Source organism: Syngnathus typhle, linkage group LG15 (assembly GCF_033458585.1).
Source record: "Syngnathus typhle isolate RoL2023-S1 ecotype Sweden linkage group LG15, RoL_Styp_1.0, whole genome shotgun sequence".
NCBI classification, from domain to species: Eukaryota; Metazoa; Chordata; class Actinopteri; order Syngnathiformes; family Syngnathidae; genus Syngnathus; species Syngnathus typhle.
In genome coordinates this window covers 899,372-913,364 of record NC_083752.1, presented here as the reverse complement: position 1 = coordinate 913,364, position 13,993 = coordinate 899,372, and the positions used below count along the sequence as shown (strand labels likewise).

The 13,993-nt window shown below is 46.3% G+C and overlaps 1 protein-coding gene across 1 annotated transcript; it reads left to right on the top strand.

Annotated features, from left to right (window-relative positions):
* Positions 1-2,999: 2,999 nt before the first annotated feature.
* klf5l (Kruppel like factor 5 like) lies at positions 3,000-13,239 on the top strand. Its single transcript, XM_061299703.1, has 4 exons — positions 3,000-3,303; positions 7,323-8,247; positions 8,765-8,824; positions 12,119-13,239. Exons 1-4 carry the CDS (start codon positions 3,160-3,162, stop codon positions 12,295-12,297), a joined length of 1,308 nt encoding a protein of 435 aa, XP_061155687.1. The 5' UTR covers positions 3,000-3,159; the 3' UTR covers positions 12,298-13,239.
* The last annotated feature ends 754 nt before the right edge of the window (positions 13,240-13,993 follow it).

Sequence of the window (13,993 nt, the reverse complement as noted above, 5' to 3'; positions counted from 1 at the left end):
GAAGTCAAAGTCAGACTCATCCATCTGACGAGATGAAGACATTATCAAGCAATGACCATCGGCGTCACCGTGAAATTGGCCGGACATGTCAATGGTGATCAGACATCTCAGCCCATTAGGTTTGAAGCAGACGCATTTTTGGATGTTAGCTCGTTTCTCATTCACGGCGGGAGGGAGGGAGGCAGGCGGACGTAACGGGCCCGCCGGCGCGACGGCAAGTAGAATGTGTCGCTAGCCTGGGAGCGAGCGCGTGTGCCAAGACGGCATTAAGGCCATCGTATCGTGTTCCACTGGATGCGGCATCGGTTTCCCATTGTTAACACACACGCCAAGTGTAAGGTGGCGCACAAGCTGACGCTGGTCGATCGATCGCACCGTCGCCGGCCGCGTTGGGAATCTCCCTGGGAATGTTGTCGACTCCTATTTCATGCCAGTCTCTTTTTTTGATGGGCCCCACAAATCCTGCCACATTGCTGACTTGCTAAAAAGGGCCTTTTTGTTCTTGAACAAACTACGATATGAGAAGAATTGCATCGGTAGGAAATGTTCAGAGGACACGAACGTTACGATGTTTATGTTTGACACGGAAACAATGAGATTTCCATCTTTGGAGGAACGTTTGGCCGACCTGTTGCTATGTTCCCGTGTTTTCAAGGTGGCGTCATCTCAGGAGGGATTCCAGGGACTTCCTTGCGCCCAAATATGGTCACGGCTGGTGATGAATACAGGTGATGGTGAAATTTAGCTTCTTGCCTTGCTGTCATGTCACACACAAGCAATTGTGCATTTTTCACCTTGACTTCCTTCACCATCATTAGCAGGACTGTTTCTTTCCATTTGACAATTGTTTCTTCCATCCTAATGTGCGTGTTGTGCAATGTAGCGGCGACGTATACAGCCAGCCCTGACGTCCAGTCATAAAGTCTATTCCTTTTCCTACTGATAAGACAATTCGGCCTCCTCTAATGTTAATGATTTCTTAAAAAGTTGCAAATGTCGCAGAAGTCAGTCGAGTCGAGTCGAGTCGAGTGACTGGCACTGCTATTTTGTGCACATTGACCAATCATTTGATTTCCTTCTTTGGAATCGGCAAGTATCATTTCTTGATTTGAATGAGTCATTCTTTTGGGCGCTGGGGACTTTACACAAAGCCGTGAACAGGCAAGGCTGTAAAAGGTCTGACGGCGGCTATAAAATCATAACCACTGCGTGGTCACATCTGAGTCGCTACAAGAATTTGGAGTCATTTTTTGGGTGACAGGAAGTAGGAAGGGGTAGTACAGAAGAACGACTTTGCAACAAATCGAGTAGCTCTGAAGTAAGTAGGAAGGGGCAGTACAGAAGAATGACTTTGCATCAAATCGAGTAGCTCTGAAGTAAGAAGGAAGGGGCAGTACAGAAGAATGACTTTGCCACAAAATCGAATAGCTCTGAAGTCGGTCGGATGATGTTCCACCGTCAGTTGAATAGCGATACATACGTAACATTTGGATTTGCAGTCTATATCTATACAGCGTATAGAGCTAGTCTAGCTAGCTCGCTCGCTATGTGGCTAGTTAGCTAGCTAACTATATACAAAACATGATTTATAGGAAAGAAATATGATTGATGCAAATGAATACAAACAGGTGTTGACCTGTCACTTCTTCACTGTTACGTATCCTGGTTTAGTTGGACCCATTTTTTCGTCTTGAACTTGACAAAGCGCCACCAAAGTGGATCAATGCCTTAAAGGGAGGCAAACAAGAGGCGTCATTCCTGAGAACAATGGCAAAGTGTTCACCCTTTCCGCCTTCGGTCAATACGAGGAGGCCGGTCAACCAATTGCGCCCGCCGCTTGTCTTCAACACACCCACTGACGTGTCATCTTGTTTAATACTGTGATTTACAACTAGGCAGTAGCGTTTGTAACATCATAACATTTTTGTAAGCTATTTCTCATTTCACATGTCTATGTGGATGACCTGACCACGGGCTTTATCCACGGATAGTAGCTCGGTCGCCTAACATTTGGTTAATTCAGGTTGCCAACCGCGTAGCTTTATCCAAGGATAGTAACTTGGGCTCCCATTAGCATGTTGGCTAACGAGCTTCGGCACCCTACTGTCGTTGCGTTCGGTAGAATGGACCAAAACTATCTGGAAAATGAATCAATGTTTGCTCATTAACCAAACGGCTAGCACAATGGTGTTGCCTGGTTGCTATTTGTGTCAATAAAGGGCGTTTGCCTGCCCATGTGTTTTGATGGATCCCCATTAAGAAAAGGTCGCCATTAGGGAGGAATCCGACTATTCCGGTTCAAATCTCATGGCTCTTTTGATGTTGCCGCTTAGATGGAGACAGAAGAAATGTGTATTTCGTTTCTTTTTGCCTGGAAATCTTGACACCGTTCAGACCTGCAGGAAAAACTCCATTGGGCAATGCTAGTTTTTAGCCACAAATGTGAACTAGAATCCATCGTCTTGTTTCTTGCTGACGTAAATCGACTGAACTTCTTTTTTCATTCGAAATCATTGTGCAATTATGTCATTTGACAGCAATTAAATGAAAATGAAAAGGGCAAAGGGAACCTCCCAGTGTTATTACTGTTAATGACTTCAAGAGCAGTGGAGCTTTTTTTCCATGCGATCTTTACATGCCAAGCAGAGCTTGAACGAGAAAGCCAACGTTCCTTATTATTATTATTGAATGTATAACTTGAACTACTGTCAAAAAGCTACTCTATATTTCTTTTCACTCCTTTATTCTGCATTGAACACCGTCGTTTTGTAGTAAACCAACATAAGCAATATACACGTACAAGTAAGGTGCTGTTTCTTTCACTGCGCAGACTCAAGGAATGAGAAAAGTGAAAATAGGATTTATTCGTGCTGATGATGACATGAGGCTTGCGCCTCGCTTCCTGCTCACGCGCAGGTGTGTCCCGCCCTCCTCGCAGCCGATTGGCCAGCTAGCCTCGTGCCCTCATCTGATTGGTAGTTGCAATCTCTACTTGAGCTCAGGTAAAAGATCACACAGGTAAGAAGAGCGCGGAAGACTTTGCTGGACTTACTGTGTCGCTTCTTTCAGCTGCTGCGGTAAATATAATAATAGTAATAATAATAAAAACAATACATGTGTTTCTAAAAGAAGAATTTCACCTTAAGTGAACCTTTTGAAATGGCAGCGAGTGTAGGGCCGGTCATGAATACGCCGCAGGGGAGCGACGAGCGGGTGGTTTTCACGCAGCTAAAGCCGGTGAGGATGTCCGGAGCAGCGGACGGTGCCGAGGACTCATCCGTGTTTGAAGACGTTAAGCCCGGGGTGAGAGTCCGCCGACCCGTCGATGTGAAGCGCGCGTGTGTGTGTGCGTGCGTGCGTGCGTGCGTGTTTACTCTTGTCACATACGCGCGCGCGCTCACCTGCGCGGGTTAAAGTCCTGCTTGACGTCTTCTAAAGAGAATCTCTCTCTACTATTACGTGTTGGGAATAGACAAAAAGCGAACGTTTAAAGACAGCCGAACTCCCTCCCTCCCGCATTCTCATGGAACATCGTGCGTTCGTCATGTGATGTCATGATTGGCGAGTTGAATTAGCCAGGCAGGAACGATGTGGAGCTCCCGTCCGGCCGGACGGCTGCAGCGCACGGCGCGTGAAAGTTGCGCTTTGTTGGTAGCTTGCAAATACTGCAGGCAGGCAGGAGCCAGGCAGGCAGGCACCCAGGCAGGCAGGCACCCAGGCAGGCAGGCACCCAGGCAGGCAGGAAAGAAGCTTCTGCTGCCAGCCAGGACTCGCAAAAATTGCTAAAATGCAATTTGGCATCAAAAGATATGACAAATTGCGAGAGAAGACATGATGACATTTCAAATCAAAAAGATAGATGGTAACTGGGGTTAAAAGAAGTGGAATTGGCATCAAACAGGCAGAGATGCGAAAGTCAAAGGTCACAACGCTGACTGTCATTAGACGTGACGATGCAAATTGTAGGCATGAATTACGCTCAAATGAAGTTGATGGTCATTTCCATCCAAAAAGTGGATTCTAGGTGTTGTAAAAGATATTGACATTCATTGTCTTCAAAATGCGCCAATTGCGGTAGAAGACGTTGATTGTCACAAAAATAGTGTTGTAAAAAGATGCTTAGAGCTGCATAGCTTTGCTAAAAGACATCAGTCCTGATTCTCAGACATTTTTGGACAAGAAAATCATTCATTTGTGGTTTAATTGTTCCGTTCAAAAGTAGAATTTGCGCAGCGGATCATTTTCAAAGCTCCTGTGGGGCCATTCCATGACCCACTTACCTCACGTTGCACACCACTTCAACTGTAAATGCTAACTGTAAACTTGCTCTGGTTTTTTTTGGTGCTATCTCCATTTGATCTTTTCCAGACCTTTTTTTTTTTGGGTCATTTCTTTTCCTTTTTTTTGTCGTTTGAAGTGAGCGTCTAGTCAGTGTCGTGACAGCAGTATGTGGTCCGACCTGTCTGAGCAGGGCCCGCATCTCCATAAGCCGCCTCGAGGCACAGCCGTCAAAGGCCCACCGCCATGAGAAAGTCAAGCGCGGGGAGGACTGTGTGTGTGTGTGGATGTGGAGGGGGGGGGGGGGGGTCATACAGGTTTACCTGTTATGTGCTTGCTTTTGTTTGGCCGCATGGTTCTTATATTTGCGTCTCAGAGTGAACTATGTGATCTTTTTGACACAAGATTTTCAGCGTGCCTGCCTGGCTGCCTGGCTGCCTGCCTGCCTGCCTGCCTGCCTGCCTGCCTGCCTGCCTGGCTGCCTGGCTGCCTGCCTGGCTGCCTGGCTGCCTGGCTGCCTGCCTGCCTGCCTGCCTGGCTGCCTGCCTGGCTGCTTGGCTGCCTGCGTCGCTGGCTGGCTGGCTGGCTTTTTTGAATCGAGTCCCGTACATTTGTTTCGTGCAGTTTGTTTGTCTTTGACGTTGAAGTCAAACACGAGCTATTGCGTGACTACCTCAGAAAGGGGTCTTATGTTTTGACCCAGCGCCACATTGCAGTAGCCTAATGTTGCTTTGATGAAGATGTTCCTTGGCGGCGGGAATGTCTTTCGTGTCCCGCCAGCCATAACCGCAGAATGAGTAACCCATATGAAAGCACTCTCAGGATTCTTTAGCCCTTCTATCAGCGGCCGTAAGACGACGGCGCCGGTTACACAGTAACCTGACGGTCACGCCTAATGCAGATCAATATTCAGATACGGCGTAACTAGGTTCGGAGGGGAAACATTTCTTTCGGGGGTATTGTCATTGCGCCGCTCTTTCTTCTTCCTCGACAACATGCGAGGAGTATTTGCATGTACGCAAAGCAGCGACGCAGAAATCCGTCACACGCACTCTGGCATCCTTGAAAAGGATTGTGGCCATTGTTCTTGCAAGTTCGTCTTTGAGTGATAAGAGATTGAGATCTCCAAGTGACCATCAAGTGTGCCAGGGGAAAAAAAATCCAAGCAATTCAGTTGATCTAGATTAGTCGCTCAACACTTTCATGGTGAATCGTAGAATAGTTCTAGTCGCCGATTAGCATGTTTAGCTAACTGAGGATAATGGCTCTCGAGTTTTGCGCAGTGTGGTTATGCTCACATGTTTGAGTACTTTGCTAGGTTCAGGGCTGAAGCGCTAATGGCTAAGCGTGGAGCAGCTCATATTATTTGCATGTTCGCCTAACACATTTTGAAAGGTGGCTCCCTCTCGAGAACTCATCCAATATGACCAAATCACACGATTCTATGCTAGTGTACGAAGCATTTCAAATGGAATTCAAATATATTCGTCCAAAGCTCACAAATGAACTTTTTTTTGATGGATGCTTTTGCCTTACGACTTATCGCTTGCTCCATCAGGAAGTCTTAAAATTAATAGCCAAGTCAATGTTTTCCATGTTAGCAAAGCAGTTTCCTGGTCGCCTGAGTCATGTTCATTTTGGAGTTCAATCGGAAGGCGAGGAAGGGATGGAGGATAATAGTCATTCAAAACAAGCCTGGTTATCGCTCACTGCGTCATAAAATATCAGCGCAGTCTCTAAGGTTTTGATGCTGACATAAGGTTGAGATCAGGCATTGAACAAGATCAGACAAGACATGGTTTGAATGAAAGAAATAGAAGGTGTTGTCCTCTGTTTGAATAGCTCTTAATCCAGAGTCGCTGGCGTAAGAAGCCAAACGGGAATCCTGTAACGCACATGCTAGACAAACAAGAAATGAAAAATCCTCTCCACACGGGTGTGTACCCACGTCGGGAGGCATGCAAGCCATGGGGTCAAATGTAAGCTCTGTCAAGTCAAAATAGACACAAAAAAAGAAGGGCTGAGAAAATTGACAAATAAGAACAAAAGCCCCCCTCCCCCCCCCAAAAAAAAATCACCTTTGGAATGAAGATGACCCGTTTACCAGGAAGCTAATCTGACCAAGACATCGGAAGAAACATTTTCTCACTCTCATGATGCTTGAAAAATGTCTGCTTACTCATATCTCGCATCTGATATCTAGTCATAAAGACATAACCTGCTAAGCTAAAATCATTTGAAACAATTGACTGCCAACAAACAGATGGGAAAATGCTTTGCTAGTCGCGTTAGTGCTAACACACAGATGATTAGCATTTTTAGCTAACGTTTACGGCATAACAATTTCAACGTAGATCGACCGGTTAATCGAGAGCTTTGCCTTTAGGCTCAGCTCCTTCTTCACCACACCACACCACACCACACCAGATCACACCAGACCGGTACAAAGTCTGCATGGCAGCAGATGCTGCACAGTTAAGAATGTTTTGGATAAACAAAGTACAGTACAAGCGCAAGAAATCCAAACCCTTCTCGCTCAGGTTTGAACAATGTCTCCAGGCATCAACACTCAGTCGCTTGGTTAATAATTGGAGAAGGCGCTTGACTGATCCCGCTATGAATCCTGCCGTCCGATGATAACAAAACAGTAAGAGTCTCTTATCAGCTCCCTTTTTGACTTTATTGGACGAGAAGGGGAGTTTCCGTACTTCCGGCCCATCTAACAGTTGATCCTTAGCTCACCCGCCGCAACTTTGTTCGGATCAAAGCTTGGTGCTTTAGAAGGCGGGAGGGAACCTGGCTGCGATTGTTCTCCATTCAAATCACTGACAGAGTGGGTGAGTGGGTGAGTGGGTGAGTGGGTGAGTGAGGGAGTGAGTGAGTGAGTGAGTGAGTGGGTGAGTGGGTGAGTGAGGGAGTGAGGGAGTGAGCGAGTGAGCGAGTGAGCGAGTGAGTGGTCATGATTTTGTAGCCTCAGGCTTCCACTTAGCCACCTGGTCCACGGACTTCTCCTTCTTATTGTCGGCGGCGACTTGTCCTTCCAGGTCCAGTTGGAGATGGACAAATACCTCCCGCAGATCACCAGCTCGCTCTTGAGTCCCGCCATCGACCTGAGCGACAAGAAGTACCGGCGGGAGAGCGCCTCGGTGGTGGACGAGTACTTCTCCGAGGACAAGCCCGGCGGCGCTCCCTACAGCCTCAACATCAACGTCATCCTCCCCAGCTCTTCTCACCTACGCACGGGTCTCTACCGCCACAACTCCAAGAGCCTGGCAACGACGCAGATCAAGACAGAGCCCGGACTGGAGGTGCCCTGCTCCTCCGCCGCCGCCGCCGCCACCCAGGCCCTGCCGGACTTCACTTCAGTGTTCAACGTGCTGCCCGTGGTCAACGGTGTTTTTATCAAGCCGGACCTGAACACCGGAGGCGTCGCCCTTTCCGGCGGGTCCCAGCAGCAGCAGCAGCAGCAGCAGCAGCAGCAGCAGAGTTTGGACACGGAGCTTCACATAGGACCTCCGGCCCCCCAGCCGCAGGTTTACCACATGCCTGTCAACAGCACAGCAGACCTCACCATGACTCTGTCTCACTCCGCACCCTCGGCGTCCGGTTGTCGGACCATGCTCAACCTGGGCAACGCCGGCGGCTACGTGTTGGCTGAGCACCAGCTGGGGGCCCACCACGGTTATTACCAGGCATCCACCCAGCAACCCGCGGGCCCCCACAGCCTGCCACCCTCGCCCCCAAACTCGCAGCCGGGCAGCCCCGAGGCTCAGGCCGAGCTGCTGAGCTTGGCCAGCCAGCCGCCGCCTCCGTACCAACAGCATCTGGTGGCTGGGACAAAAGTCACGGGGTTGTCTCATCACGCCATGCTGATGACGCACGGCCAGGGTGTCCTCACGGGGCCCAAATACAACCGGCGGAACAACCCGGAGCTGGAGAAGAGGAGGATCCACTTCTGCGACTATCCAGGTCTGTAACCGGTTCCAAGCTAACCTTTGAATGCTAGTTAGCGCACTCTGTGTCGCTAATCCGGCTTTTTCATGGAAGATCCAACCTTTGCGGTTTATCAGCATTATTTTGAAGGTTCTCTAGATAGCAAATTAGCCACTTTCCTTGCATCGCCATATCTAGTGAAGTACCCGTGAAACAAGCAAGCTAAAGCGTTAACCAGCTATTATTGGAAAGCCATGCCACTCGATGACAGATTTAATTGACACGATAAAATGTTCATTTTCCTTCAGACAATAGCTCGCCCGTTCACCTCCGCTAAGTACCGTTTTCCTCCTTGGCACACATTTCAAGCACAATGTGTTCCTTTTGAAACGGGCTAAAACGCTTCTATGCAAATTTTTCATCCGAGGTGCCAATTACTTTTGTTGTCGTTTCACCGAGATGCTCAACTTGTTTTTCCATTTTTTTTTTTTTTTTTTTTTCTTCTCCCATCAGCTTGACTCACATTATGATTTTTGTTGTTCTCATTTTGCAGGCTGCACCAAAGTTTACACAAAGAGCTCACATCTGAAGGCGCACCAGAGGACGCACACGGGTAAGAATCAAAATGAATACATCCAAAATACAACTAATAAGGCTGTAAGCAAGCGTGCTAATATCCTGGAGTAACAGTAAAAGAATTCACTTTTTCTCTCCTGGCCGTGTTACATGTCCAAACCTGCCCGGCAAGAAAGAAAGAGCAGAAAGAGGGCGTGGATGGGAGGAAAGGGAAATGTGGAATAGCCAAGGCCAAAACCAGTTACTCCTGCTTTTTTAGACCTTTTCAGAACAAGATTGAGGGGCATAGTTGTCGTCGCCATATGCATTCGAATGCAAGGCCGGTTTCGGTAGAACCCCCCTTGTAAGGTGAAACCACCCTGTTCCTTTTTTTTCCCGTGTTAGTTTTTTTTTTTGTAAGATGGCGATACACTCAAAAGCGGGACATTGAAAGAGTGTAAATGTCATAAATAGATAACACAAACGGGTCCCGTGGGAAAGTTGGCGCCGTGAACAACAGCAGTGAGAAAGTTAAACACGAGAACCAAAACGTAGCCGGAGGTAACAATGCTAGCGATCGGAATCATGAGCTGTACCTACAAAGTAGTTACACAATCGAGCAAAGTAGTTCACATTTAGATCTTTAGCTATGTATTGAAAAGCCATCTCTCGAAAGATAGCTCGATAGAATAGCTGCTAGCTAGCTCAGCTAAAGGGCCCCAGTGTGTGGTCAGAGCGTCTCATTAGCAGGTTTCGCTTGCCAAATTGAACTTGTCCCGTCTTGTTTTGTTCTGTTCGGTCGATGGCGATGACTCACGAGTCAAGTATGTGGAACGGCAAGGTCCTTACGGCTAAACGGAGCAAGGGAAGAAACTCGGACGCTGTCGTCCATGTTTGTGCTGCAATATTTTCATTGGCGGTTTCTACGGCGGTCGGTACGGTGCGGCATGTGGTCAAAGCGGCTGCCTCGCAGTTTCGAGGTTCTGTGTTCAAATCGGTGGTCATGCCGTCCGAAAAAGAGCCGTGACTAAATCGGCCATATCCTTCAGGGTGTTACCCCGCTTCTATTGCCAAAAAAATCAAATGTGAACATGCCCAAAGATTGATTGGCAACAAGTCCAGGGTGTTACCCAGAGTCCAGATTATCTGGGTTGGACATCGCCCGCCGCTCGGGTCTTTAGCCCAAACTGAGCAGTCTTGTTGTTTTCGTGAATGTGAACAACTGATTCGAAATCTTGATGGACTTTGTGGCAGTAAAGCAAGTCATTCACAAATGTGTTATCATAACAATTGGCCCCTCCCACATCTGTGTATGGAGCCGGGGGGGGGGGGGGTCAACCTTGAGCGTGAACTTGTGTGTCACCCCTCCACACACGCTCAACCAGCCAGCCAGCCAGCCAGCCAGTCAGCCAGCCCTCTTTCCAAACACTAGGTGAGCTGATAACGACTTTATGGGCGTCCTGGAACGACTTTCAAGTGTTTACTCTTTGCCTCAGTAAAAGCATGTGCAGGGAGTTGTAAAATGTTACTATTGTGATACAAGACTTAGTTCGAGAGGAACGAAAGAGCCCGGACGGATGGAGCGCAAAGTGGATGACATCATGGCGTTGCACTTTTTCAATCGTCCTATTGGAAGAGAAACGTCCAAGGACACAAAAAGCCTTTTGTGTGCACGAACGAACGAGCGAGCGAGCGAGTGATGGATGCACTTTTGCCGTGTTTTGTTCTGTGGTGTTTGACGGGAGCGTTTGGAAGGCGCTTCTATGCGCACACATGCTACATTAGCGTGTTTCAGCTTTCTTTCTAATTTGCCAGCTGCACAAACAGTTGAGCACTCAATGCTTATTAATGACACTTTGGAGTGCTACTTCGAAGTTGGATGATGAAAAAAAGAATTAGGGCAGAGGCAAATTCGGGCCGGCCGCACAATTATTGAAAACTATCGGTGCGATTTGAATGTATTGGCTACTACAGTTTACTTTTCTTTGATTGTATTTTTAGGGACAAGTCATGCTAGTTTTTCATCTCTGGACATATAAATCATACACTAATGGCCTCCTCAAAGACAGCTGACCTTTTCCCTAAGCTTGTTCTGAAAACGACACCAGCCGAGAGTGTTTATCCAGCTCGAGTCGGATTTCAGTCGGCAATTTACGGAGGATCGTAATCTATGTCAAGCGAGCGCACGCACACCTGCGGGGCTCTTTGGCCATACAAACATTGTACTCTATTGTATGGTCTGGTTCCAATAGGAGCCTGGAGAATGTTTGGGGGGAAACGTTTGTAAATTGACGCTCGCGCCAGTTTATTGCGGTCGCCTGCTGCCTGCCCTTTGGACTCGTCCCGTCGCCGTTAACGACTTGCCCATGTCACCATTGATTGATTGCTCAATAGTTGGGTGCTAATCTAATCGGTGTCGGTAATGAGCGCTTGATGACCCAAACGGCCAAAAAGACTGGCTGATAGGAGGACTAGCTTGTAAGTAAGCTTCTCGGCCAAGGGAAACCCACTTTGAGCCAATAAAGCCACAATACTTTGGAAAGGGAGCTAGTCTGCTAGCTCATTTTGCCACAAATATTGATTGGTACGAATTGGATACAATTCGATTTGGTGAAGCTGGCGAGTTTGCCGGTTGATATTTCCATATACTGTTTTTTTTTTTAATTAGCATGTTTGCTGGTAATGGTAGAAACTGTCTAGAAGTGTGGAGCAATTTTGTGAGCTGTGGATTTCAGAAGGTTTATCAAGTGTTTTGATAGTGTTGATGTTGTAGGAAGTTAACAATTGTTCCAGCTCATCTGCTGTTTCTTGATGGCATTTTGTGACATTGCTCCTTTTTCAACTACTATTTGGATCAACTGTGACATCCTGAAAAGTCCGCCTATTTGCTCACCGCTCCAAAGTAGAAAAGCTTGACTAACTGAATGAAGATCTCATTCTCTTATCTTCTTTTCAGTTGATATGTTTTCTCTCGTCCTGCTTTTTAATCTTTTGTGTTTCTTGCGCTATGTTTGCATAGGAGCCCATTCAACGTCTTTTCTCAGTCTTTGTCGATGATCAGCTGGCACATTTCAAATGTCAAACGTTTGGGTGCGGTTCATTAAACGTCTGCTTGGATTGAGATCATTACGTTTCACCTTTTCAAGTTTTTTCCCCCTATTATTAATAAGGGAACAAACCTATTCATTTCCTGGTCTTCAAATGTTGAATCTGCCTGGGCGTCATTTCTTGCCACTATTTTTCATACTCCCAGCCAAAACACCTTTACATTGAACATTTATTTATGCCATATATTTCCTTTGTTTTTGCCGCTTCGGTCTTCTTTCTGACGGCGTCATGTTGTGGTTGTCAGGCGAGAAGCCGTACCGCTGCACGTGGGCCAACTGCGACTGGCGCTTCGCCCGTTCCGACGAGCTGACCCGACACTACCGCAAACACACGGGCGCCAAACCCTTCAAATGCGTGGCCTGCAGCCGCTGCTTCTCACGTTCCGACCACCTGGCCCTGCACATGAAGCGCCACCAGAACTGAGAACGCCTCAACAAGAGCCGCTGCAGGAAGTGCGGACAAATCGGGAAAAAGGAACGCTTTTTCCTTCTCTGGGTTTCCTAATCACAAAACATCTTTTGAAAAATCTGGTCAAACAAAAAAACATGCAGAGCAGAGCTCAAACATCTCTGACTTAAACTACAAATCAAAACACCTTTGCCTGATCTGCTCTGCCGAGAAGTTTGCTTTCTTTGCCGTTATGTACATTGTAAAGTCATTTTCAAGTTACCTTTTGTGGCAATTTTTTTTATACTCCGTCTCAGCTAATTCTCTTTGACAAATTCCCAAACTTTCTGTGGGACAGGTGGATGCCCCGCCCCTGCTCTCGTGTAAATAATGTTTATAGAGCTATTGTGCATATGCAAAGAAATCCTTTTTTTCCCCCCCGTATTTTGTTCATATGACTTTCAACTTATCTGAAGTGCGTAAAAAGAAAAATGAAACCAAATGGGACTTAGTCATGGACTGGTTTTGCCCGTTTTGGAGGTCACAGGGCTCAGTCATTGGCTGTTGTTTGTGCCGGTTGCTTCTATGGCAACCGATGTATGTAATCCAATATTTTTGGTGCCATTTTTTGTTCAGTCATTTAAAAGAAATATTTTTAAAAATATACTTTGTAGGCTAGGCCTCCATCATCCACACACGAGAGCACTGCAGTAAAATTGTCTTATTTCAATGCTAACTGATGACTTTTTCATGCTTTTGTAAGGATTCAAGTTCTCTGAACGCAATGTGTACATAAATGACAAAAAGTGTCTTGAATTATTCATTTCTTTCTGTAAATATTTTTGGGCTTTTTACGACTTTGCATCAGGATTGAATCGGAATGTTTGTCAAAAAAAGGCTTTTGCCTTTGTGGAGTTGTTGTTTTTTTTTAGTTAAAAAAATAATTGCAATGAAATAATAAAAAGAAATGACAACGTGTGACTTGCCTTTTGCTCATTTGGGTCAAACCCGGTGTAAAAAAAAGAGCAGTTTAAACAGTTTAAGAAAAACAAATGTCACTTAAATGTAATTTGATCAAATTCGTTTGCATTGAAGGAAGATCGCTATACAAGCTTTGAGTCTATCCATTTGTTGCCTTTTTTTTTTCTTTCTTTTTTCTTTCTTTCTTTCTTTCTTTCTTTCTTTCTTTCTTTCTTTCTTTCTTTCTTTCTTTCTTTCTTTCTTTCTTTCTTTCTTTCTTTCTTTCTTTCTTTCTTTCTTTCTTTCTTTCTTTCTTTCTTTCTTTCTTTCTTTCTTTCTTTCTTTCTTTCTTTCTAAGCGCCCGCCCACACGAAGAAGAACATTTGTGACACCAACGAAGAAGAAGGGGCGCACCTGCTTTGCCTGTTTTCGGCGCCAATTAGCATCACGTGTAGAACTTGACTTTCTAAAACGCCTTGAAGGGTCGCCTCAGAACAACGCTAAGAAAAAGAGGAAATATTGTGCAGCACATGAAGACGAGTTAACGGACTGGCGGGTTTGACGACCTCGGTTCTCCTTCCAAAGCTCAGCCGCCAGACAGCAGCTTGTCCGGTGAGTCCCCCTTTGCTTTATTCTCATAGAAAGGTCCATCCCAAAAGTGCAAAGTTGATAGAAAGTTCCGATGAATTCACCCAGAAATAACAAGACTCTAAGAAATTCTGTTTTTCAATACAAAATGTGGTTTTAGTTGGAAAGTGACAGTGAGGTTTTT